The sequence below is a fragment of the Thunnus albacares genome, chromosome 12, assembly GCF_914725855.1.
Source record: "Thunnus albacares chromosome 12, fThuAlb1.1, whole genome shotgun sequence".
In the NCBI taxonomy this organism is placed as follows: Eukaryota; Metazoa; Chordata; class Actinopteri; order Scombriformes; family Scombridae; genus Thunnus; species Thunnus albacares.
In genome coordinates this window covers 15,706,802-15,733,812 of record NC_058117.1, presented here as the reverse complement: position 1 = coordinate 15,733,812, position 27,011 = coordinate 15,706,802, and the positions used below count along the sequence as shown (strand labels likewise).

The window sequence follows — 27,011 nt, the reverse complement described above, 5'->3', positions numbered from 1 at the left end:
CACCAGAAGAATTATAAATAAAGTGATTATATTAACCTTACTGTATATGAATACCAGTACAATACGTACCAGTCAGCAAATCTCTCCACGGCATACGGGTTTTATGTGCTGTCATGTGACTCACACTCAGCCATCTTGTGGAAAAACGAAGAGAGAGAGAGAGAGAGAGAGCCACACAACTCGCATACAAACCTTGTGCTGTCAGAACAAGCAGAGGTAAGACAGCCAAAGTTTAATACACTAGCAAAGAAACAATCCGACGTTTAAGTAAGGTGCCATTTCATAGAGTCATATTCCGATTAGCTGGTGAGCTCGGGACTTCTGTTGAACCACCATGTATACTTGGGGCCTTGCAGCACCGGGCTCCAGTGGCTCTACGTGCCCGGGCCGTGTGACGTTCGGGGCGGGTGGACGAGGAAATTTTGTTGTGGAAGGCCGCGTGTAGCTAGTTAGCTATCCTGTTAGCGCGCTAGCTACAAGTGTTGAGGCTGGGGATTAGCCTGTGCCAGAGATGTGTTACATTATATTATTGTGGAAAATATATGACAATACTTCTGGGAAACTATAGTTGTCGCGACAAATGTATGTCAGGTATAGTTTAGCTGCGTTGGGATAAAGCGCTGCTGCTGACTAGCTAGTTGCCCAACTGCAGTTAGCTTGTGCGCTAGCGAAAATGCCCTGGTGTGGCACCAGCATGGAGCAAAGTGGCCCTTTAACTACAACTCTACTGCCGTCTTTCAATAAAACTAAAGCTCTACTGTCATCATTCAACTGTCTGGACATCTGTTGGCTAATGTCAGTGGGTAGTAAGCTGCGTATAGCTTTATTAACCATGTTACTTGTTGGCTTGCTAACTGTTACGTGAGCTAACGTAATGTTGGTTACGGGATGATTTCCACTTCACCTTCCCGAGCGTCCAGCACGGCTCGTACTGAGCATTGCAAGTCAGCTTTTAACATTATTCAGCAGCGTAACAATCGGCCAGCTTCATTATGATTATATAACAGCAGGATGAGTGTCTAATTATTGCTAACTGTATATTTCCCTTGTTTCCTGATAGATAGATTAGCTTTAACGCTACACGGTGAACTCAATGGTTTAAACAACGTAGCAATCCGACAACTTTGAAACAACTTTGTGGTATTTTTTCCGCAGACTTAAGCAGTTTCTTTTTATCTAAAATGTAAGGTAGGCTTAACTAAACTGATAAAAAGTTGTGTGGTTCTGGGACACAATTTGGTATGGCGAGGTTTGGCACTCTAATCATATCTAATAAGTCGTAAAGTTATGTAAATTTATCCAGTGGTTGTTACGGTTTTGCTTTGCCTAACATCGACAAACGTGCGATGCATGCGGCAGATTTACCACAGTGTGGTCAATTTCAGTTGAGCTGCTGCATTTATTGCTTTAAGTACCAACTTACACGTGGCTTATCCGGGTTTCCATATGGTCGGTGGTTATTGTGGATCCACTGTTGCCTTTTGTGTCCGATATTTTAGGAAGGCTTACGACATGAAATCCTTGCTTTCAAGCCCTAATGAAATGAAAAGTCTTGGCAGCGGAGACACAAACATAAACAGACAATTAATCTTGTTGGCATAACATAATCATATTTCCCGTAGTTATTTAAGTTGCTGAAGTTAAGGCCACCTCCGTTGTCAATTACAGGTGTCTTGACATACTGGACTCACAGGCTGGGAGACTTCCTAAAATAGCTTTAGCAGATGGAAATTGTATACTGGTTGTGTGCTAGTGGGATGGGCTGTTTATCCTGGGGAACTAGATTAAAGCAAGTGACAAAATCTGTAGGATTTTTACAAATTCTGTTCAGCAGACAGACACTGTGGTAGGTAAAATGAAAAATTTAAATAACCTATAATTGTAATTCGACAATGGTAAGATGATAATGTCTGTGTAGATGTAAGTTTGTTTGAAATGTTAGGGAAGAAATAAATGATTGCGTTTTAGTCATGCTGATTTCAACATATTTCAATATTGGTATGTATAGATGGGTGCTTAGTCCTTAAAAGCGAAAATCAGCCGGAGGACAGAACTATAATTAAATTGTTTAGTCATGCAAATTGCAATAACCTAATCTAATTTTCCCAGTTAAAACATATACAAACACAGCTAACTGCTGCATCGCTAGTAAATGAACAAAACTAGAGAGTTGGGGGGAAAAAAACTACAATGATGATGCGTACATTTATTTTCTTGCATTTAACTTGTTTTTCAACAGAAGAACGGTTGTACCATAACAATACTGACATGCAGTGGTACTAATGCTTTATTTCTCCCCCTTGTCATATTTGTAGAACTTCAAGGAAGAATGGCCGAAACCCAGACACTTAACTTTGGACCAGAATGGTAACTGCATGAATTGCATGAATTTCTGATAAGTCAGAGGGAAGTGATTTGTTGGTTGTGAAACTGGTTTTCTACTGGGGGGCCAGTTCACCTCTTTCAGACATGCTCAGACATGCCTATTGCCACTTCAGCTTTAATGTTGTCTCCCCATCCTCTGTCTCTCCTGCTTTTACTAACCTCTCTTTCTCTGCAGGCTCCGTGCCCTGTCTGGAGGTGGAGGCAGTGGTGGTAGCGGTGGTGGCGGAAGCAGCGGCACTGTTGCCTCTCCACCCCTCTCACCTGCATTGCCAAAGTATAAACTCGCAGACTATCGCTACGGGAGAGAAGAAATGTTAGCACTTTATGTAAAGGATAACAAGGTGAGTTTAATATCCGCATCTTAGCTGTTGCTAGATGTCGCTTTGCAGTCTTTGCAGTCAACATGATTTGCATGCAAATGATGTAACAGCTGAGATTAGATTTACATCTTCCTTATTTGATTTGTTATGTTTTGTCATCTTTATAGTGAAGCCTGTGATTTGCTTATTTCCCTCTGCTAGATCCCTATAGACTTACACGATAAGGAGTTCTTGCCCATATTGCAAGAGGAGCCCTTGCTGCCTCTGGCACTTGTGTCTTTTACAGAGGAAGAACAGGTAGGATTATTTGTCATAATATCACGTCACTATCTGGGTTAGAAATGATAAGATCAGACACCATTTCTGAATTATCAACAAGACCCAAATTAATTCTATATTGGCCTCTGGTCATTTGGATTCTTATTGTCAAAGCCTGTCCTTTCTTTGAATGTATATTACTTCTGTTATTTAGGCTATCAAATACATAGCAGGTGCATAAAAGAGAGATGAACGCTGGCTGTTTCTCCCCCTTCGTCCCCTCCCCCCGTTTGTATTTGCAGAGAAATTTTTCCATGTCTGTAAACAGTGCGGCTGTACTTCGGCTGACAGGGCGAGGAGGCGGTCCAATAGTAGGGGCACCAAGAGGCCGAAGTACCTCAAGGGGTAGAGGTAAGAGCTTAATGACACTAAAGTTTTCCTATTTAATTTAAAGGATGAGGAGCTGCAGGTGGAGTTAACGCAGCTGCATTATGGCGGATTTCATTTTCAAACAAGCCTTCTTTTATTTATTTGGCTGTTCTGTCTGTGCGGTTTTAGAAGAGTCACAACAACTGCAGATAGTTAAGATGCCTTTGAAGAATCCCACCAATTTGGCCACAGCTTGAGACAAGGGGTGTAATATTAGCACAGTATAGGTTTTGTGCTTACTCAGCATACTCTTCCCCAGCTGCTTGAACTCATATTGTTGCGCCTCAAATATGGAAAACCCTGTTTGAGACCAGAATACTTTCTGCACACACACACACACACACACACACTCAGCTACCCACCCACATACATCTTTAAATCAATTAAAACTGGATACCATGATTTACTGTGTTGTAAAATAGGTGGTGTTAATGGTCGTCAGGTTGCCGTTACTCAGTCCAAACTTGTTTATAGAAGCTCAGTATATAGCAACACTGTTATCTGTGGGTTTGTGTGTTGCGTTAACTGCCACAGAAGAGAAATTAATCTCTTGTTCCTGTACCACCCAAAAACACTGGGTGTTACGCTTTTAACATCAAACATTTTGCTTAGCAAATCATTGAGAAAGCATCTTTTTTTTCTTTTTTTAATGTTTTTTCTGCATTGTTGCTGAATCCGCTTATCGGTTCCTAAATGCGCTGCATATCTGCCAGGACCTGTCTACGTCACACATCAACACAACAGCTTGTCAGTTTGATTACATACAAGCACGCATGGCTAATGTGATAACAGTAGTGAGTGAAAGATGGACCGCGGTAAATGTTCTTAAGTGTGGCTTCACTTTATTAAAGAAAACGATGAGGCAAAGTGTAAGTTATGTGGGAAGCTAATTAGCTGTAAGTCAAATTGCTTATCAGGTTATATCAGTATATATCATATATAATATATCGATTTTTTTTTTTTAAATCAATATTGTGATATGATACTAGATATCATCTTAGATTTTGGATATTGTAATATCATGATATGGCATGAGTGTTGTCTTTTCCTGGTTTTAAAGGCTGCATTACAGTAAAGTGATGTAATTTTATGAACTTACCAGACTGTCCTAGCTGTTCTATTATTTGCCTTTACCCAGTTCAGTCATTATATCCACATTGCTGATGATTATTTATTAAAAATCTCATTGTGTAAATATTTCGTGAAAGCACCAATAGTCATCCCTTCAATACTGTCACAATATCGATATCGAGTTACTTGGTCAAAAAATATTGTGATATTTGATTTTGTCGTATCACTCAGCCCTAGATGGAGTTCAAATTTAAACAGTAGCAGCTCTAAGATTTACAATATACTCAAGCTTCTGTGTGCTTCAAATAAACTGTGTTGTCTGACCATGTCGGACAGTGGTATCATTCACAGGAACTTTTCTGAAACGCCCAAATGGATGGTAAAATGCAAAGCCATATCAGAGAGGGATTGTAAACAGGAAGTAGACTTAGTTACAAGAGATCCAATTGTGTCAGTAATGCAGATTATTGTTTGTCAACTGCCAGACAGTAAGAGGAAAATATAACATACTATAGCCAAACTGCACTGTCACTATCGCAGGATAGCATCATGAGAGGCTAGATGAATTAAAAACCACAAGAGCTGGTTTGTTGTGCACCTTTTGGACAAAGGAAGGAAGAGAGATAGTACAATGATTCAGCAGATATGTTCAATGGATGATGGCAGTTCATTTATGCTTGTGTGTTTGGTAAAGAATAAAGATAAAGAATATGTAGAGCACAACAAATTTACTCATCTAAGCATCATTGACAAAAAGCTGCAGAAGTTGGGTGTTGACTTTCTGATTATTTGTTACAGCAAATCAAAATGTTGTGAGCAACAGTCTACTAGTGGTCGGACATGTTCGTTGTTTTAATCACAACATCTAACATCCTTCCTGAAGGCTACTTTATGCTGTGCAATTGCACAAAGATCTCATGAGGTCATGTCCAACTATGATTGTTTTCAGGCCGGGGAAGAGGAGATGGAGGGTTTTACCAAAGAAGTTTTGATGATGTGGAAGGGTTTGGCCGTGGAGGGAGGGAGATGCATCGCTCCCAGAGCTGGGAAGAAAGGTAGTAAAATATCCATTTGTGGTTTCAAGTTAGTATGAAGCAAATAGTAGAGTAAAAAACAAATTTGTGCTTAACAATTAACAGTTTGTGCACATGATTTAGTAATTTATGCCCTTGAGTTAATAATTAGTGCTATTGATTTAGCATAACTCATCATCTTCCTGCCATTAGTCTTGTTTTGTACCCTTCACACACTCACTGTTGATCGCTTGGATTTAATACGGTTTTATTTATATCTTGTTTTGAGATATGTGTATGTATGTCAGGTTGTGGCTGTATTGTTCTTTACAATGAGAACCTTTTAAATGTATTTCACAGGATAACGGACTGCTTTGCCACAAAAACTTTGAGACTGTGGATGTCATCATGTTCATAAAAACTTAGCTTCAGGATTGTGGAGCTCGTCCTTAATGTCTTCATTGCCATTATTGTCCTCTTCAAACTTTCAGTTGATTAAATGTGCAGCACCACAGGCATTGGCTGCCCTCCACAAGAGGAGAGGAACTTTAATATAAATAATAAGATATTAAATTGAGAGTACAAATTAATAACTTAAGAGCATGAATTATTAAATCCTTTAGATACTCTTGTGACACATTGTCATTAAAGACTGTAGACTGTTTACAAATTTCAGTATGAGCTTTGATATCTTCTTGTCATGACTTTACGTAATAGATGCTTTTTTTTTTTTCTCACCAGGGGAGATAGAAGGTTTGAAAAGCCAGGTCGAAAAGACCCAGGTTGGTGTTAAAATCAGTTGCTTAAATAATCAATACATGATGTGCTCGTTGGCTAATGCCTTATCTACTTGTTGCTCTGTGTCACCCTAGTAGGCCTAGATGGTGCTCCGGGACATTTTCAGATGAATCACAGTAAGTGTACCTTTGAGCAAGTTTAATAATTGACTTATAAAAAGTCAACATTTGTTAGTAGGTGCAACTTATATTTTATATTGATTGACTGCATAAAATTAGTTTAATGCAAATGACATGTCAACTATCAATATAATCACCTTTAACCATCCGCCTGCCCACTTCTATTTGCAGTTCGAAGCAACTACGAGGACGGTGTAACGGGCCTACCGAGGAAGCACGACTTCACGCGTTCAGAGAGTGAGAACTGGCGTACGTCTCGTGATGATCAGAACGGTGAGGATGATGAGGGGGGCTGGCGCCTGGCGGGTTCTCGACGGGACAGTGACCGGTGGTGCCCCCCAAGCCCAGGTGGGCCCTGCACTGACCGCATCCTCAATACATTTATCTTTGATAAATTATCTTTTGATAAATGTATTTGTGGTGTACCGCCATGTTTGTTGTGTGGCCTGTTTCAGAATAGGGTACTTTTGTGTCACAGCCTACAAACTGTTATGTGGTCTGTTCTCAAGAAAATTTTAAAAATGCCATACGTCCAACTTCAGTTCAGGGGTATTCTCCAGTTCCTCTTTTCAGTCTGTATACTGTTTGGTTTCTTAGCTTGACTATCAGAATATTATAAAATATATTCTGTCAGTCTTAAAGAAGCCAAGCTATATCGTGGGATTGCGGTTAGTTATACTGTGTGTATGTGTGTATACACTAAACTATTTTCCCATTTTCCCTAGATGGGCCGCGGTCAGCAGGGTGGCGGGAACACCCAGATCAGCGTCGTCGTTTCCCATTTGATGCAAGAGAAGACGAGCGTGGCTACAGGAGGCCACGGTCAGGCAGCGGCAGTCTGGAGGACGAGAGGGACAGCCTGCCAGAGTGGTGTCTGGAGGACGCAGACGAGGAGGCTGGCACCTTCGACTCCTCAGGGGCCTTTCTCTCACTGAAGGCAAGAGGAGGATAATGAAGGATTTCACATGAAGACCGTTGGATAAATAAATGTGTCATCCTCACTAGATATTATAGAGCAGATCATTTGCTTAGTGACCTGCATACTAAAAAAAGAGTGTGTAATTTTGTTCTTTGTTGTGTTATCAGAAAGCCTCCAAGGAGCCCATCCTGGAAGAGGCGGAGCTTGATTTCAGACCCTTGGAAGAGTGTGAAGAGGGTCTGGAGGAGGAAGACAGTCAGCCCAAGGAGACCAAAGAGACAGAAACAGAAGCCAAGAGAGAAGTCGACAGAAAAGGTTTGTCTCTTTGATAGTTTGAGTGCCGATTTTATAACTGTAATGCATTTTTAACAGCTTTAAATGACAGGTCTGGATATGAAGTCAAACAGAATGTGGACAAGAATTAGGATTTTTTTCTTAAAATGAATGCATTTAATTTTATGTACTGTGCAATACCACTGCAGACCTCAGTAGTGAAAATCTGTTTTCAGTAGTCGTCTGTCTACATTGTGGTCAGTTCAGTTACAGAGAAACACCACAGTGGCTGTGTCACTGTCATGCTGTGAAACATCTAAGGGTCCTCCAGTTGAATGGTATTCTCATTCATGAGGACTGTGCTGTTCTGCTGCCCTAAAATGTTTTCACACCTGCCAACCTGTACACATTTTGACATCAAAGTAGCCCGGTACAATTTGTCCCTCTCAACTAGCAAAGTAACGTTAAGTTATATTGTCCATATGTCGCAGATTGTTAAACGTGACTTTTTATAGTAACTTACTGTATTCATAATAAATATTGCAGTCAAACCTGTAACCGTAATGTGAGGAGCAGATCATGGCACGATGAAGAAAAAGCGAGTGCATGTGCTGCAGAAATAATGTTCCACAGTTTCAACAGCCATGTTTATATTCAGCCTGTATTATTAGGTCATCATTACGTCTTCCTATAATGAGAACAGTTGTATTAATCAGCTCTAAAATATTTATTTCACTGTCGCCACAAAATAATCTATTTAGGCTGTTTAGGGTTTTACAGCTACACTGTCATCTTCTTTTCAAATTAGCTGAAAATCATATTTTCAAAAATCAAATTGACTTAAAGTTTGATGATTGTGGAGGTTTAAACAATAGAAATAGTAGTAGTAGGTTAGTGTATAGCTGAAGTGAAATTGTGTTTCTTGGTAAACTGTCTTTAGGCAGCTGAAAGACAAATGGACAAACAGGCATAAATAACCAACTGACACTATTGGCATCTGCAGATATTTTATAAACAGTCTGTTATTGATATCAAGAATTTTCATATCAGTACTTCACTCAATTTTTTGTCTGACTGCTGCACGTATGCAAATGATGTACTGTAATGTGTATGCATGCAAATTATGGACCATCATTCATTGTGCGAACAGCAGTGATTTGCATGACACATCTAGGTCACCAAAGTGGTACTCAAAAAAATCATCCAGGGTTGACAGGTCTGTGTTTTGCTGATATGAAGAAGTTTTTAATGGCCCAAATTATGTTTCTATACAGTATAATCTCAATTACCTGAATACAACATAAAAAGGTCACACAACATTTAAATATACTTTTGTAACAAATGTTGTTTGGGAAAAAGTTTTATTGCTAGTAACTTAACTTGTAACTTTTTGTGTCTTTGCCATCAAGTACATACAAAGCCTTGCCCGACAGTTAACAACCCACAATAATAAAATGGAAATTTACTGGCAGCAGTTTCAAGGCAATCAAAGCCTGATGAAGGAAAAAGAGCACATTAGTGTAAGCCACAGACAAAAAGCAAGGGCCCTTCCTCATCTAACATCCTAGCAAGACATGTCCAGTTCAGTGTATGACGTGGAAGAGCTTCTGTGTTCACAGACAACATCGACAATAACAAAAACAAATACTTAGTGGTAGCTACAAACAGAGTCACATTAGTATGATCCATCTCATTTCCCTTACTATTATTTTTTCAGAGTTTGCTAGAGTGTCAGAGGAGGCTCCACCTGTTGCTCCTTCAATCTCAGAGCCCCAGGCTCCTCCCAAGTCTCTGTCCCCAAGCCAGCCCAGCAGAACAGAAGAGTCTGAGAGGCCAGCTGAACGGCAACCACCCCTGGAGCTACCAGCAGAGCCCTGCAAAGTCCCCCTGCACGTCCCCATGTCTAACAGCATGCTGGAGTCCCTTCCCATGACCCACATTTCTACCACCCTTGCAGGTTAGGCTTGGTTCTTTAATTTTACTGGAAATAAGACTTTTTTTGCAGTTGGTGCAACCTAACTGGAAAACCTCTTAATATCTGCCTTTTCTATTACCTGTTCGATGCAGAAGTGTCTGTTCCATCGTCCACCGTCCAGTTACCACAGCAGAAGCCTGTGGAGGTTCCTGTGGCGATGAACAACCCCCTGCCCTTCCCTTCAAGTATAATGGCACCCATAAGCAGGCCCACCACTGTGCCACACGACACAGATGAAGATGAGGGGCTGAAACATTTTGAGCAGGTAAGTTACGAGGCTGCAGCTGAATTATTAGTTAATTTAAATTACAAAAATGTTCAATTGCTGCTCCTGTATTACTGCTAAATGCTGTATTTTAACATCTAGTCCTCAAAGAAGAGGAAATCTTTTTTTGTGAATATTATTGAGATGCCAGATATTTATATTTCTCCAATAATGACAAACAGTTAATTCCCTATAAAAGAAGCTGTCAAAGAATGATGTGCATCCTATCAACTAAGACGAGTCATCAGCTTAAAGGAGGCAGCCCTGTTATTTTAGGTCGTACTGTTTTTAAACGGTATTTGGAAAAAAAAGATTAAATAACTCATAACCCTTTCTGTCTCTTGGCTCGCATCATTCTCCAGGAGGCAGAAAAGATGGTAGCATACCTACAAGACGGTGTGGCAGATGATGACAGACTTGTGGCAAAGACTTCAGAGAAGCCCAAACCTGCAGGCCTGCCGCTCACCCATGAGGCTGCTCTCAAGTGGTTCTACAAAGACCCCCAAGGGGAGATACAAGGTGAGACTAGGAGAGGAAGCAACAGATTTTACATGCTCAAATACGGTTTAGTTTCTGTAATTTTCTTTTAGAAATGTCTCTACTACCCCCTCTGAATCTCATTTGCTCTTTTTTTTTCTGTGCTCAGGTCCATTCAGTAACCAGGAGATGACTGAGTGGTTCCAGGCAGGTTACTTCACAATGTCTCTCTTAGTCAAAAGAGGGTGTGACGAAGTTTTTCAACCCTTGGGAGAGATCATGAAGATATGGGGGAGGGTACCATTCACTCCAGGCCCCGCACCTCCACCTCTACAGGTACGTGTTTCCAAAATGTGGCCTGTTGTTTTCCCTTATCATATCCAACAATTTGCTTTGTAAATCAGCACTTATGTTCAGTACCATCTATGGCCGCTAGATGGTGTGATAGTCCGCTACTTTTACCTGCAACTTGTGTCAGAGGAATCCTTCAGGAGTCAGTTATTCAGTGCTGAATCACCCCTCTTCTGTCTGATTTGGGTTTTGTGGAGTTTTGCAGGGTTTTTTTTCTTTTCCTCCACAAATTCTTGCTGAAATCACACTAAAATGCATGATGTTTTCAATCTTGCTATGAAATAGTCTGACCTTGAGCAAATATTCAATATACATTTGAACCAAGGGAGTGTTTGAATGTCGAGCAGCCAACAACAAGAGAGTATCAACAAATGGATTATGATGTTTCATCACAGAGGTGTTTTGTGATTAATCACATGTTGTTTAATGATAGAAGTTGTCATTCTGAAGTTTTACAAACATGGTAAGTTTTCCATTGTAATTATTTCATGTCCTAAATCAAATATTTGTTTTTTAACAATGTGAAATCTCAGTAGGTGCGTTTTATTTGTCAGTGACCAACAGACTTCAATGTCAAATTAAAAACAAGTTCTTATCTATTGCTGTGAGTAAAGAAAAGGAAAATGTTGATTAAGTATTCCACTTCTTTGAGTTTTATATTTAATAGAGGCACCTTTTAGTAGAGACCTCAGCCTTGAGTCTTTATGGAAAGGTCAGTTAGCTTTTCAATACTGGTCAAACTGTTTGGAGACCGACCAAACAGCCAGTTTGAGATCCAGGTGCTTCCGGTTTGGAGGGCACACTCTTCTGCCAAGCTGCCATCAGGATGTTTGGCCAGAAGTCTCCCGTGTGTGTAGCCACCATGTTTTTTTGACTGCTTATTGTTCTTCAGTTCTGAGTTTTTGTCTCCTTCTATGATGCAGGGTGACGGTGATCAAGAAAGGTTGAAGAGGCAGCAGGAGCTCACTGCTCTCAACCTTTACCAGTTACAGCAGTTCCAATATCAATACCTCCTCAGGTAGGCCAGAGTCATATCTGATTTTTTTAGAAATATGAATTTTGTAGTAATATCCTAGACCTGCTGCAGGAATTAGTAGTAAATATATACCTTTAACATGTAATATGTGTAAGTGATGTGTGATGATATTTATTCACATTTTAACTTCCCTCTCCTCCTCTTATCTACCTGTCTTCCCGTCCTCAGGCAGCAGTATGCTCAGGCTCTGGCCCAGCAGAAAGCTGCAGCCCTCAGCTCAGCTCCTCTTCAGCAGCAACAGCAACATCAACAGCAGATCAACCTGCTTCTACAGCAATACCAGGCTCTCAAGCTAAGGTTCAAAATGCTTCATTTATACCTGTTTTGCCCTACCTCTCTACCAGTGCTGCTTCGGTACTTCAGTATTTAGAAGTCTTGACATCAAGAGCATTGCGTATATTAATTTGTGTGGGTTTTTTTTGCTTTTTGTAGAGCATCGGAGAGCCTTCTACCTCCTGTTACACGTTCCCTGTCTGTACCAGACTCTGGTTCTGTGTGGGAAATGCAGAACTCGTCCTCTCAGGCTTCCTGCACACCAAACCTCCAGCAAGCTGCTCCGAGCAGTAAGTTTCAACCTTAGTTTGTTTCACATGAGAGCAAAAGGGGGAAAAAAATTATGTTACAGCAGGTGTAATGTATCATACTCTGTCCTTCTCAACAGCGTGGGATGGTAGCAGTGTATGGGATTTACCAATAGACTCCATGGCACAGGCTCCAACTATTGAACAGATGCAACAGTTAGAGAAGTCAAGGTCTGCGAAGGTAACCAATGATTACTTTTCTGTTTTCTTTGTCTTAGTGAACATAACTCACGAGTATCATACCAGTATAGAATCATTTTATGACGTAGGTTTAGAGTCAGAAACTGGATAGAAGTCATAAATATACTTTGATGTTTTCATACGTGTAGATAATACTGTAGGTCCATTCTTATTGTCTCATCCATCAGTTGGAGCTGGAGAGGCGTGAGGCAGAAATGAGAGCCAAAAGGGAGGAAGAGGAGAGGAAACGGCTGGAGGAGGCCCTTAGGGCTCGACAGGAGGAGGAACGTAAACGCTTGGAAGAAGAGGAGCTGGCACGACAAAAACAGGTTGAGCGTTTGAACAGTAACATTATTCTAAGTGTTTGTGCAAGCGTTGTGAGTCACTTTTCTCTGATGGCAATGAGACTGACCACGGTTGTAAACGTGTAGGAGGAGGCATTGAGACGACAGAGAGAGCAAGAAGAGGCGCAACGCAGGCAAAAAGAAGAAGAGGAGAGACTAGCACAGGAGGAGGCTCTCCGCAGATTAGAGGAGAGACGGAGAGAAGAGGAGGAGAGAAAGCGACGAGAAGAGTTCCTTCGCAAACAGGTAAACCAAAGTAAACATGTAATATGTGGTACCTCCATCCTGGACTTTAGAAATGTCTCCCTAAATCGCCCTGTGCAATGTCGTTACCTCACCAGGAAGAGGAGCGCAGAAAGCAGGAGGAACTTGAAGCATTAAGGAGGCGTGAGGAGGAGAAGCGAGTGGAGGAAGAGGCAGCAGCTGCTGCAGCGGCAGCTGTTCTGGCCCAGCAACAAGAGGAGCAGAAGAGGAGAGAGCAGGAGGCCCAAAGACAGCAGGAGCTGCAGAGACAGAGGCAGCAGCAACAAGAGGCTCTCAGGCGACTTCAACAACAGCAACAGCAGCAGCAGCAGCTTGCACAAATGAAGGTAAGGACATGGAGGATCAGTGAGCAAAAACACAGAGCAAATGTATTTGAAGTTGACAAAACATGTCGCCTTGTTTGTAGCTTCCATCGTCGTCAAAGTGGGGCCAGCAGTCAAGCAACGCACTCAGCCAGACTCAGAACGCCCTGTCACTGGCCGAGATCCAGAAACTGGAAGAGGAGCGAGAACGACAGACGCGGGAAGAGGTAAGACAGGAAGCAGCCTGGTTGTGTGTTTGTTCTGTCACTAGCCTTGTTTTAGTACATGTTGTGAATTATAAAAATACTTGATGTCATGCACAGTAATTAGTTTTAGGCTTAATCCCTCTTTGTCCTTCTCGCCCCCGTGCAGCAGCGACGTCAACAGCAGGAGCTCCTGAAGCTGCAGCAGCAACAGGCCCTGCAACAGGCTCAGCAGCCGCAGGCCAAGCTGTCCGGTTGGGGAAATGTGGCCAAACAGCCAGTTATTACCAAGTCACTGCTGGAGATTCAGAGGGAGGAAGCCCAGCAGATGAAACAGAGGAAGGAGCAACCGCAGCAGCCGCAGCCACAGCAGCAGCCACACCCAATTGTTACCCAGCAGACCCGCACGCAGAACAGAACTGTACGTGACCGATATGATGCTGGAAGTGTCTCGGTAGGACAGAGCTGGGTGTGAATATTCAATGGGTTCAGCACTACTAGTAAAAATGTGTTAATATTCAGGGAAAAATGCTTAATGGGGCTTTCGTTCAGTTTGGATGTGAAAACTCAACTGTACAAACAGTCTGTGTTGGTGGTTTTTTCTTTTGGCTCTCAAACAGTTTCACTTCCCAAATCTATTGAAATTTTAACAATCATGAAAACTGTCAGCTAAGCCCCCTTCTTAAAATGTAAAAACCTCAAATGATACTTTGCGAGACAAGGAAGTAATATTGAAAGTATAAATTAATGAATGAATTAGTGGATTGACAGAATCAGCAACAATTTAGATAATCGATCAATCATTTAAGTCATTTTTCAGTCACAAGCAAAGTTACAACTTTCAGTTTGCAGCTTACAACTTGTACAGATTTGCTGCTTTTCTTACTATCATGTGATAGTAATCCGATTATCTTTTGAGTTTTGAACTGTTAGTTGTACAAAGCAAATGATTATAAATATTATAGATTATATTTCCTTGGGCTGTAGGAAACTGATGGGAAACAACAGAGAAAGTAATAGTCAGAGTAAATGAAAATGATACTTGCAGCCCTAGAAACAAGTCTTATCTAAATCTCTCTCTTTCTTTCTTTTTTTTCACAGACATCTCTGAGCAACTCCGTGTGGGGGTCTGTTAACACTAGCACCTGCTCTAATTGGGGCTCGGACTCCAGCAGCATCTGGGGCGACACCCACAACTCTAATATGGGCTTCTGGGATGAGGCTGTGAAGGAGGCCGTCCAGCAACCTCCCCAACCCAGAAAAAGCAATGCTCAGAAAAACAACAAGGGCAATGCCAACCTCAGGTACCTTAAGGATGCCAAAATATAAAAATATCCTACCATAATTTACCACATCGAGGATATTAGTAATACATGGATCCTACTGACTTTTTTGGTCTTCATCTTTTATTTGTTTGTGCACATGAAGTAACTCTTTGAGTGGGCGAGCCAACAAGAAGGTAGAAGAGGAGGAGAAGCTGCTTAAGTTGTTCCAAGGGGTCAATAAGAGCCAGCAGGACACCTTCATGCAGTGGTGTGAGCAAACCCTGCACACGCTCAACACAGCCAACAATCTGGATGGTAAGTCTTAAAAAATATGTGTTACAAAGGCACCGACTGCCCACCACTATTGATTGACCATTTCTGGAAGCCAAAATCACAAATATTCTTCATCTGCTTCCCTGCCAGTTCCGACGTTTGCATCTTTCCTGAAAGAAGTGGACTCTCCATACGAGGTGCACGATTATGTCAGGGCCTACCTGGGGGACACTCCCGAGGCCAAGGACTTTGCCAAGCAGTTCCTGGAACGTCGTGCCAAACAGAACGCTAACCAACAGAAACCGACACCGCAGAACCAACAGCAAGCCCTCAAACAGCAGCAGGTGAGCAAGGCTGATGTGGTCGTGTGCTTCAGGTCTCATTTTGTTTTACAAAGCCACAACAAAAAAGGACACGACACATAACCCGTCTCGAAATAGTTTGTTGCCTGGCATGTTCAAACCAATAAGAGCAAGTCTTCTGACGAAGCCAATGCCGTCACACACTCTGAGGCCACTATTGTTTACATTTCTGGTTTGTTGAATCTCCCTCGTCACCATCTGGCTCAGCTCCTAAAACTGTCTGTGGGCTGCTTATCCTGTCCTTCTTAGGGCTTATATCCATATAGCGTTTTTCTCTGGCAGGGTGCAGGTTTGAAGCACTTGTGCGGTGAGAGAAAAAAACGCTGCGTGTGGGTTTTGATTCTGTGACAATATCTTTACAATTCCTGTGACAACATATCACACCTCTAACCGCTGTTTTGTGATAGACTAACCACAAATGGGCTTTTCTATCTTTTGTTTATGGTTTCCGTCTGACATTGGCTTATCGTAAAGCTCAAGATAGACAGACATGGCTAGAAAAAGCTTCTCCTCCATTTTCTTGGTTACCAGAGTGACAAGTCCCGCCCCATCGAATATATGGTTGGTTGCCTGAAAAGGAGCCGACAGTGATAACGCTAGCGCCTTTCTGAAAAGTTCAGAGATTTTCAACTTCAAGCTCTCAGAGTGGCCACACAAAGAAGTTGGAGCACTCTTTTTCTCTGGGCAGTCACATACGCTCTTTCCTCAGAGAGGGAGCAATTGGAAAAAAAGACGCCAGCACTCAGGAAAAAATGCAATAAGGACACAAGTCCATAATGAGGATGAAGACCAAATGTGTCTTGCCATGTGATCATCTCGCTATACTGATGGCTTGCAGGAATGTGTTGTATAATTTTAAGTACTAGCATCATAATTTTTATTTGTGCTAAATGTAAGTCACCAGTGTTAACACCTAAATCGCCTCTATCACACGTATTCTGACTATCGTTGTCTGGACTGAGTCAGCTGCTTTGCCTCTTAAACCTTCAACACTGCAGCCTTTAAGCTTCACCCAAGTGGCACTTTGATTGATTTATTGAGGAAGTTTTCTTTCTGCCAATGAAGTATTCGTTTGTTTCTAAACAGCATTAGGAGCTGTTTCAGATTCCAAAAGTGCTACAAGTGCCCTTCAAATATGGTCTCAACGGAATACGTTAAGGATCAAGCTACTGTTCCCTTTAAATTAAAGGGAAGTTTGAACATTTTCCACATTGTACGACACCCCTGAATATTCTGGTGTTCGTTTCAACATTTGGTTGAATCTAAAGTGTACCTGCTATGAATTAAATTTTCCATTTGCCGTTTTTAAAAAATGTTGCAGCAATACATCAGATAAAAAAATTGAAATGTGTATTATTTTAAACATTTTAGAGGGAATTCAGTTTGACAAATCTGCCATCTTTAGATCTTGACTAATGATGGATCAAAAAAATCAGTATAATTCGATAAAACCGTGAGCACTGATTAGCTGAATAGAAAGGTACTCCCATTTGAAACAGTATAATCTGCCAATATGAGCAAATTTAAATGAATTTTATTACATCCATAATTTGGAGCCAGTTTGATCAATCTGGTTTAAATCACAATCCAAATGTAGTGGGACCACGTTATGTCAAGAATCTGAATTTTCTGGTGTCGGAGATCAAAGCTTCACAGTTAATTCGGTCTTTTAAACTCACATTTCTCTCTTGCCAAGGATTCTGTATGGGGTGGAACAGGATCTTCATCGCTCTACCAGTCCAACCATACAAGTGGCCAGCAGCAGCGCTTTGAAACTGTCACCTCAGGGAAGAAGAAAAAGAAGCAGAAGATGGTCCGCGCAGACCCCAGCCTTTTAGGTGAGAGCAAACATCCATCTGCTAAATCTAAAAACGTATCCACCCAACACTCATATTTCATCCATTAAATGCATTTCTTTTTTTTCTTTTTTTTCAGGTTTTTCTGTGAATGCGTCATCTGAGAGATTGAATATGGGAGAGATTGAGACTTTGGAGGACTTTTAAGGGACTGCAGCCAAGCAAACCCCCACTGACTGTATCCGATTTGAACAGCAGCTGTTTTACCCAAACCCCTGCCCGGCCCCCTGACTGCTTCCACGTCTTTCACCTTTTATTTTTTCGGTTTCCCACTTATCAGGCATTCCCTGGTAATCAATCTCTCATAAATTCCAAATTGTGAACAAACAGTCATCTCTGAGGCAGGGTGTGTTTTCCTGTTGCTAAAGGACCCATAATCTGATGAAAACCCCTGAGAGAAATGGAAACTGGTCATTGAAACATCCAACCAGTCAAGCAAGCAATCGCCAAATGAACTTAAGTTTGTGGAGAAAGCCTGCAGAGGCGTTGATGTCAATTTGGCATCAGCTGCTCAGTCCCGAATCATGCCCTGTTGTAGAAACTCACAGTGATGACCAAATTCAAATTTGGCCTCCATTCAATGGGATTTTTTTTTTTAAGTGTGGATAAATGGGTTGGGTGGTTGGGGTATTATGGGAAAGGTTATAGAGATTATATCCATTGTTTTCATTTTATTTATTGAAAGTTTCCCCTACACTTTAATCCCCCCTTTTCTCTTTTCCCTCCCTGTTTTCTGCTGGGTGTTCATGGATAATGATGGCAAAGTAGAGCCCAAGGATTCGTGCCCACTTATGTCCTGTTTTAAGGACATGTTCAAAAGTTCCAAGTAGTTATCTATTTCTTGTAAAATACTAGGCTGTTTAAAGAATAAACTTTCAATTCTGCATCTGTATTATAATATATGAAAATGATCTGCTGGAGTCATACTTTTTTATTGCGGTATGAAATAAAACAGTCTGATGTGTGGGCTGTTGACACCTGTGTCTGAACGATTCAGATAGCATTTAATCCACATGCATTCACAAGTTCACACTACAAGTAAAACACATTTTACATTGACCCTGTTAAGAACTGAGAATGTAAAAATGAAAAGTTGTTTAAGGCTGCATGAAAGTGTTGCCAGTTATCAGGATTCATATAATAATTGAACAAAAGATTTAAGATCCTTAAAAGTGTGAGAAATTAATTCTGAAATTGAAAATGAGTCATTTACTCACTTTTTTTATTTTCAGTATGCGCTTCAAATAAGTGCTATGTGTAGTTTCGCAAACCCTCAATGGCTTTCAGGAAGTAAAACTCATCCTCTCACCGCACGGTTGTAGTGCGTATTAGACATTATTGAGGTTTGAAATATGCAAAGAAGAAATGAAACCCAACAATTCCTTCTATTGAAAACACATCAAATTTTTAGGCATGCATGCAGATCAGCATCAAACTGAACCAAAAACCTTTCCACAGCAAAAAAAGTACTTGCTCTGCCAAGGTGCCCTTTAGTAATACACTGAACTCCTATCACATGCAGACAAAATGCTCATAAGCTGACCTGGTTCAGAGATCTACATAATGTCATGGAATTTCCCTCCATCACTGGTGGAAAGAAACTAAGTGTCTCTACTCAAGTACTGTACTTAAGTACAATACTGAGATCATTGTACTTGAGTATTTTTAATTGTGGCTACTTAAACTCCACAACATTTCAGAGGGAAATATTGCACTTTTTACTCCACTGTATGTATTATTTTCTTAGTTTGTTTTTTTCTTGGGCATTTTTGCCTTTATTAGATAGTGAACAGTGGAGAGAAAGAAGAAGAAAATATCCCAGATGATGTTGGGCTTCCCAGCTATACATTCATAGTTAAAAAGATGCTGGTTGCATTATGGGAAATGTAGGATCCAGAAGTCCCCCAATGTTTGGAAGTGCAGTTCTAAATTGCTGCAGTGCCCCATTAAAATATACATATTGGTGCATTAGTAATATTAATCCAATAATATAATTTAGCTCTAAAAGGAGCATGTTGAGTCATGACTTTTGGTTTCAACGAAGTATTTTAACTTTGAGGTGCTGGTACTTCACTGTCAAATATTCCGTTCAAGAGAAAAGGAGTAAAACATCCAGCCGAGACCTTAGTGATGTAACCTGGCAAGGTCAGCACCTACCAAATGTCCCCGCTCCACCCCCCCTTTACACACACACACACACACACCCAACTGTGGCCAGAGGAGTTTGGAGTGGGTGGGCCCTGCGATGATGTCCTCACAAAGTCCACACTGTCCAGACAGTCTTGGCACACCTAGTCCCACCCCTTCTCTCACCCCTCAGCTGCCTACCTTTCTCCCTCCCGCGCTCCCCTGAACTCTTCTCCCGCTCCGTCTCCCAGGGTCAGTCACTGGTTTGAAATCACTGCTTGAGGAGTTTCGGAGACGCTTCGCTCTTTTCTTGACGCTCATCCTTCGCAGCCACCATGGTTCACAGCGGCAGCAGTATCTGCAGATTCCTCATCCTGGTGTTCCTAGGCCTCTTGGTAGCATTTGTACACACAGGTAAACCTCCTGTAGAGTCTGATCCATATTTACATTTCATTTTTGTGGCTGGTGACAAGTATTCGATCTCACCTGCTTGTGCTGCAAGTAATTATCATAGAAATGGAGGATAAAGCATGCAAGAACAGTCTAATTTACGTAGTATATCCAGCTTGAATTGAAATGTATGCATGCTGTTAGGCGTTAAAATTAGGGTTAGGAGTGGAGTAGTTGTGACTGAAATCAGTGGCCTCTACTTAGACAGAAATAAGATAATCTTTAATTACATTTGACCTTTTTTTGTGCTCTAAAGCGATGTCTTTAAAACTCTGTAACAATTTCATGTAAGGTTTTATATTCTAAATGCTTATAGATGCCTGTTTATCTGCTATACGTGATTAATAGGTTGATGTTTAGTCCTCTGTAGGTATCAAAGGTGTGTTTATGTGCCATTTTTCCCTTTCCCCCCCTCCCGCACACACACACTTGGGCGTTGATGTGCGAGTATGCAGCCTGATGTAAATGATGCAGTTGTTGAAGCTCTCAGAGCTGTGAAAGCTGCTCTTTGACAAACAGGATGACTCAGTTGCTTTTATAATGTCTGATGTTAGAAGTCTGTCTGCAACTGAATACTTGCTTTCCTCTTGACGTGATCCTGCTGTAGTATTGGTTTGGGTCTGAGGTAGTGAAACAGCCTCAGGTGTGGAGTTAATTTAGTATGTCTGGTGAGTTTGGAGATGCAATCGCAGATGAAATTACTCTGATTTCATCTGTGAACATTTTCTTGCAATGTGGGAAGTGTTTTTACACAACAACAGTCAGTTCTCAGCATCTGAGCTATTTTAAATTTCTCAGATCAGCACATTCATTGTCTTTTCTTTCACTTTCATCAAGTTTCTGTTCTTTACTTCTCTGTTCCTTTCTCTGATGCCTCTCAAATCAGTTTGAAGAAAGTTCTGGAAAAGAGGTCCCCAACAACACATGACTGACCAAATCTCAGGCCCAAAGGTCAGAGTTGAGGTTAAGAAGGTTGTGGGACGATGAGAATATAACAAGTCGAGGATGTCCTCCTTGTCCTGTGAAAAAAAACAGTTGTTTACTGTCTCCTTTTACACTCCATACACACTCAAGGAAACCCATTTTGACATATATACACTAGATAGAGATTAGAAGTTATTGAGTTGCATATATTCCTCCCTAGCAAGTGTTTTTCTAGAAAAAAAGAAAACTGAAACATGCCAAAGAGAATTAATGAGTGTGTTCCTCATTGCTGCACTATAATGTGAGACTCTACTCTGCAGCTACCTCCTGTGCAGACATGTCTGTTGTGAATAACATTGCTGACATGTACTGTACGTGATGTTTTCAAGTAGTGCCACCAACCTTGACCACAACACCAACCCAGTGATTGAACCAGTGTCTCATGCAGCCTCATTGGTTGACTCAGCATGGGAAACAAGGTGAGATGTGTCGAATAAGAAGCTTAAGCATCATGGTGTGACAATTACTCACACACTCTTTCCTTGATCTTTCTCAAAATGGCTGATCTGAGACTTTGCCCTCATTTACAGAAATGGGTTCATCACTAGTTTTGTCCCTGAAAATGAAGACCAGTTCTAGCAACCAAACCATGTTCCTACTTTCTATATTTATGAATAAAATCCAAACCACACTGGGCACTTGTCAAATATTGTGCCTGGAAAATCTGACCTCCAGCAAGGACACCGTCGATGTCATGTTTGAGCTGCGATGCTCGCGGTTTCAATACTTGGCCAGGCTGATTTTCACACACAGCTGTTTGCATGCTTTGTCATCTCTCTTGCTGGTGTGAAATCCTGAGGTACCAACAAATGGCCTTCTGTATTTTTAGAGTCTGAAATCAGCCTTCCTTACAGTCCGCCAGTCTTTTATGAGTGGACTTTTTTTGTGGTATGAAACAAGGAGGGTTCTTGATTGACATCTGGAGTGTGACCTAGTGCAGCAATGTCCAATAAGGCGTACTTGTACTCTGGAGGTTACTGGATAAATAGCTCAAGTAGTTAACTTAAGGTAATGGATAAACAGTTGAAATAGTTAACTTATGGTAATGGATAAACAGTTGAAACAGTTAACTAAAGGTAATGGATAAATATTTCAAATAGTTAGTTAAAAGTAGCCTAATGGATAAACAGTTGAAATAGTAGCTAAAGGTAATGGATAAACAGTTTTTAATAGTTAGCTAAATGTAATGGAAACAGTTGAAATAGTTAGCTAAAGGTAATGGATGAACATTTGAAAGAGTAGCTAAAGGTAACAGATGAACAGTGGAAATAGTAGCTAAAGGTTATGGATAAACAGTTGAAATAGGTCAAAGTAATGGGTTGACAGTTAAATCTGCTAAAAATAATGGATAAACAGTTGAAATAGTAGCTTAAGGTAATGAATAAACAGTTGAAATAGCTAAAAGTAATGGATAAACAGTTGAAATAGTTTGCTGAAAGTAATGGATAAACAATTGAAATAGTTAGCCAAAAGCATAGATAAACAGTTAAAATAGCTAGCTTACAGTAATGGGTAACTATTTGAAATAGTTAGCTAAGTAGCATAATGGATGAACAATTGAAATAGTTAGCCAAAAGCATAGATAAACAGCTAAAATAGCTAGTTTGGTACCAGGTAAATATTTAAAATAGTAAGCTAAAACTAATGAACCAACAGTTACGGTGGATAGCTAAAAAGTTAGCTAAAAAACAGTTGAAATACCTAAGGAAATGAATAAACAGTACAAATAGTTAGCTAAAAGTCATGCATAATTAGTACAAATAATTTGACCAAAGCAACCAACCACTCATAATTAAATTGTATGAAAAAAAATATTTTAACCATTTCTTAAATTATTGGTACTAAATAACTTCTGGTTTATAATATGTTCATAAGAAACATATTTGGATGATGGATGGTGTCGATAAAGGGATACTTATAGGGCTGTGAGGGTACATCAGACAGTAAAGGTTGGGAACCACTGACCTAGCGGATAGTTGAATTATATTATTTTTTTTGTTTGTTTGTTTTGTTTTTTCAGAGGCTTCAGTTATGTTAATTCCATCAAACAGAAATTAAAAGTGCAAGTAAACCCCTCCTCATGGAAACAAACGCCAACGGAAAACATCATGTTATTATTTTTTGCCTTCTCATTAAATCAAGCTGTCCAGAAGGTACAGCCTTTTACACACAGGGACTATTTAATAAACAAGTTTGTTTGACATACAGTGCCCAGCCGGTGCCTGGTTTGGGCCTGGCCGGTTGTTACTGGTTGCAGCCCGCTGCTCTCTGCGGCTGCACAAGCTGGCTTTTGTGCCCTCTGCTGAAGGCTTCATTGATGGCTGAGCTGGCCAGTGGCCCGGACCTCCAAACCTCCAGCCAGCTACAGGACAGGAAGCTGCACACGACTCTGAGTCAACACAGCGGCATCAAAATACTCACATCAGAAGTGCATATCAGAATTTAAGATACCACAGATAACATGCCACTTAAATCATATGCATACTGTATGGTTTCCTGATGACCATTTGTCATGTTTTAAACTGCATTAGAGGCAATAAAATTAAAACTTCTGAAATGAGGAAAGACAGTAGAGAAAACGTGAAATAAGGTGAAGGAGTTTACTGAGGGCGTCAGAGGCTACAAAGTAAATATGTAGCGTTAAATAAGCTGAGTGTAAACATATTTGGTGTATGGTTTTGTTGGTATGCGTAGAGCTGAGGGTAGGATAAGTGAATCAGTGAGTGTGTGAATGGGTGGGCTTGTATGTGAAGAGTTTGTTTTTTCAGGGGAGATGAAGATCAAATTTTCCCCCTGTTCCTCTGCATTTCAAAAGAAAAGCTGTACAGCTGTTCAATTACCAGAGAGACGGCAGCAACCACAATCGCGGAGTCGTTTTGGCGGTTTACACTCTTCGGTTGAGCGTTTCCAGAAGCCAGGCTTAGAGAGTTGTGTTAGGAAACACAGAATTATGTGGCCTAGAAGGAGACCTTGTTTCTCTGGCTACTGTAGAGATGTGAAAAGTCTCAGGGTAACTTCATGCTTAGATGGGAGGAATGTCAAAGGAGGACAATTTGGGATGGAAGAGGAACAGACAATCAATGGGCAGAAGACTTCATCCAGTCAACAAATCACTGCTTCCCCTTCGTACTACGTATGTACACTGAAACATGAAATATCTACCAGTACTCCACCGAAATAATTACCCAAACTCTGATTGGAGGAGCTTTTCCGACAGTAGACGAGATGCCTTGAGCGCTTATGGAAAACAGAAACACATCAAGAGGCAACCTGTAGCTCAAACGGACAAAATGTCCATCCTCTACAAAGACATCCTTATGCCCGCGCCTGAGCCGTTAACCCAGTGAGACAGAGAGAGGCTGTTGGAGTCATTACAGATGGAGCCATGTTTGCCGCTCCGAATCCCCAAGGCCTCAATGTCCAGAGAAAAGGCAAACAGAGCCATTAGCAAAGTTGTGCGCCTCGTCAGTGAAATTACCGCCTTAGAAAAACACACAGTCAGTCAATACTGCACAGCAGGCAATCATTGTCAATACAGGGATCAAGTGATTAGAAGTCTGGTTCTAGATCTGCAATGCTAGCCAAGAAGCTGAAATGGTAAGTAGAATTATTTTCTTGCTCCGCAGAGACAGTCGCAGACCCTGCTTCGACAGCCAGGGACAACCAGGACACCATGTCTGGAGAGCCACCCAACGACGTCACCACCAAAGACCCTTTCCAGGATATGACGGAGCAGTCCTTCACTTACGACTATGAGGACACCACACATTCCCAGGCCATGGACGAGGAAGAAGGTAAAACTGAAACGATTCACTGATCTAGTTTGCACAGCCACCTTTTTTTAATGTATTCACATGATTATAAATATATCTGTGTGTGTGTGTGTGTGTGTGTGTACAGGGGTCCTGGGGCCAGGGGCCATCACAGCCATCGTTATAGCAGTCTTCCTGGGAGCATCTGTCCTCCTCGCTCTCATTGTTATCACACTCAGGAAGTTCACCGCCTCCTAGAGTGAAAACATCCCTGTCTTGTGTGTGTCCTGAATGTGTTTGCGCAGCATGAGTGTGTGGCTGTGAGTTAGTGTGTCTGTCTTTCGCTTTTCTCTCGACTCCTATAACTCACTCGTCGTCTTCCATACAAAGACTACTCGGAGTGTTTCTTTTGCTTTGCTGTAGATGCTGGAAAATGTGGCAGGTCCCTTGACTGAGAAACGATACGCTGCTCTGCACGATATTTACAAGACACTCACACATGTCCACTTATTACTGAAGGTGTAATGTTAGAAACTGGCTGGCTCTTCCAGTGTCATTTTTAATTTTGTTCCGCTTTTTACTTTGACCTTTTCAAGATCTTACGCATGTGTTCAAAAGTGTTTTTCATGTTTGTGGGCTGTTTGTTTCCTTGTAGTTTGATTTTCTTGTCTTGAGAGTTTGTTGTGAAGTATCCTGCATGTGTTTGCTTTTATTTCTACATGAAGCGTGTATGCTTGAGAGAGTGTATCTCTTTGTGAAAGTGTTGCCCTTCATATCCATTGTGTTAGTTTGTTTTCTCACATTTTTACATCCAACATGAAAAGATATTTTAGTTTCATCTGCCTACGCATTTATTTCTACGAGTCTTTCCCAATGATTTTACATTGTGCCAAAATTGCAAAAATAATCCCCTGGTGTTACCCGTGTACAAGCTTTAAAGTTTGTATTGCACCATTTACAAACATTTGTAGAGTCAAAATAAGAGGAAAACATTTTTAAAAAGCCTCAATAAATGTAAAAAGGGTACTTGGTTTATTTGTTTTACCGGCAGAGTAAATATAAAATGAGAACATGGATGAATGTGTGTTTGCACTCAAGTGAGTGTTTGTAGTTTTTGTTTAATTTGCAGCTGGAAAAGGTTACAAGGGTGGTGGCGATGGGGGGACTTGGTAAAATTATTTTGTCTTTTTTTATATGCCTCAGAGTCCGCAATACTCAGTCATACAGCTGGAAGTTGCCATGGTAATGTCACTGCCCAATTATTTTGTTTGAGAACAGTTAAAAATAAATGAATTGCCAAACGTCTGTGACTCTTGTATGTGTGTGTGTTGTTGTTGTTGTTGTTGTTGTTTTTTCATCACAGTGAACAACATGTTTATGGAGAAAAATATTATTTTTAAAAATCATAATCATCTTTTGTCTACTTTTGGGGGGTCAGTTAGCACTGAGGAATGAAAACTAACAGTTTGTAGTTCAAGTCCAAGTCAATAAAATAAATTTATACAAATAAAACAAGGCCTGTTTTTAAATTTAAATAATTTTCTCTAAGCATGAAAACTTGACTATAATTATAACAAATCATACCACATTATTACTATAGAACTACTTTGTACTTTTACTGTTTGTTGTCTTTTTTGTTGTTGTTGTTAAAATGTACTTTTAAATGAATTAATTCATGTAGAAAATGCTGCAGAGTATGTTAAGTGTAATTGTCTCAAATAATTATTCAAAAGAGACTCTTTACAAAATACATCTGAGTCGTTATGGTCCAAAAACACAGAGGAAAGATCACAACTTGTCACACTGATTCACAACTGTAGGTGGCAGTGTGGCTGATAGCAGCTGCACTTGCATTTACTTAAAAAAAAAAAAAAAGTTTTTTTTCAAAAACTGAAAGGGACATGCCACATTAACGGTCCCAAAACGTTTCTCATTTGCTGACTGTTGAGGGAAAGTTCACAATGTTGCTTAAAAAGATCTGAAATAACAAGTTAAGGATCTTCTGATAATTCTGATAAAAACCATTCTGGCAAAAACTGGAGCTCCACACTCTGAATACAGTCGAGTCATTGCCGTACCCGAAACCAGTAGTCTCTGAAATAATCACAGTCAAAATCTGTCTCTGCAGGTTCTCACAGACTTCAACCGCTGAACGCTCTGTGTGTGGCTTTTAGTTTGTCGCTTTAAGATAGGAAGACTGATTTCCACTGACAGACAATAACAATACTGGTACAGAAATCACAATATTGGAGTGATTGTGCTTGATTGATCACCACAAGATTTAAGCTTTGATATAAAGACCACAAGAGACTGAAACTAGGACTTGACCTAAAAAGTAGAAAATCAATATATACAATACTGTGCAAAAGTTTCAGGCAC

The 27,011-nt window shown here is 40.7% G+C and overlaps 2 protein-coding genes across 7 annotated transcripts; both read left to right on the top strand.

Moving 5' to 3' along the window:
- The first annotated feature begins 109 nt into the window (after positions 1-109).
- On the top strand, positions 110-17,872 carry gigyf2 (GRB10 interacting GYF protein 2). Of its 6 annotated transcripts, none has more exons than XM_044367772.1 (29): positions 110-216; positions 2,316-2,367; positions 2,561-2,726; positions 2,907-3,002; positions 3,266-3,374; positions 5,413-5,518; positions 6,218-6,258; positions 6,352-6,390; positions 6,565-6,741; positions 7,119-7,330; positions 7,480-7,627; positions 9,303-9,542; positions 9,653-9,825; positions 10,188-10,344; positions 10,472-10,638; positions 11,577-11,671; positions 11,858-11,986; positions 12,122-12,252; positions 12,351-12,451; positions 12,639-12,779; positions 12,882-13,040; positions 13,136-13,384; positions 13,465-13,587; positions 13,733-13,984; positions 14,665-14,867; positions 14,992-15,143; positions 15,252-15,445; positions 17,160-17,301; positions 17,399-17,872. In XM_044367772.1, the coding sequence occupies exons 2-29, from the start codon at positions 2,330-2,332 to the stop codon at positions 17,464-17,466; spliced, it is 4,008 nt and encodes a 1,335-aa protein (XP_044223707.1). In that variant the 5' UTR covers positions 110-216; positions 2,316-2,329; the 3' UTR covers positions 17,467-17,872. The 6 variants fall into 6 exon arrangements, with proteins under 6 accessions (XP_044223707.1, XP_044223705.1, XP_044223709.1 ...); XM_044367770.1 differs by having other exon boundaries at positions 13,733-14,017; XM_044367774.1 differs by having other exon boundaries at positions 6,349-6,390; positions 6,565-6,666.
- Positions 17,873-19,123: 1,251 nt separating this feature from the next.
- Positions 19,124-25,937, top strand: snorc (secondary ossification center associated regulator of chondrocyte maturation). The gene is made up of 3 exons (XM_044366976.1): positions 19,124-19,860; positions 24,507-24,674; positions 24,781-25,937. Exons 1-3 carry the CDS (start codon positions 19,782-19,784, stop codon positions 24,888-24,890), a joined length of 357 nt encoding a protein of 118 aa, XP_044222911.1. The 5' UTR covers positions 19,124-19,781; the 3' UTR covers positions 24,891-25,937.
- The last annotated feature ends 1,074 nt before the right edge of the window (positions 25,938-27,011 follow it).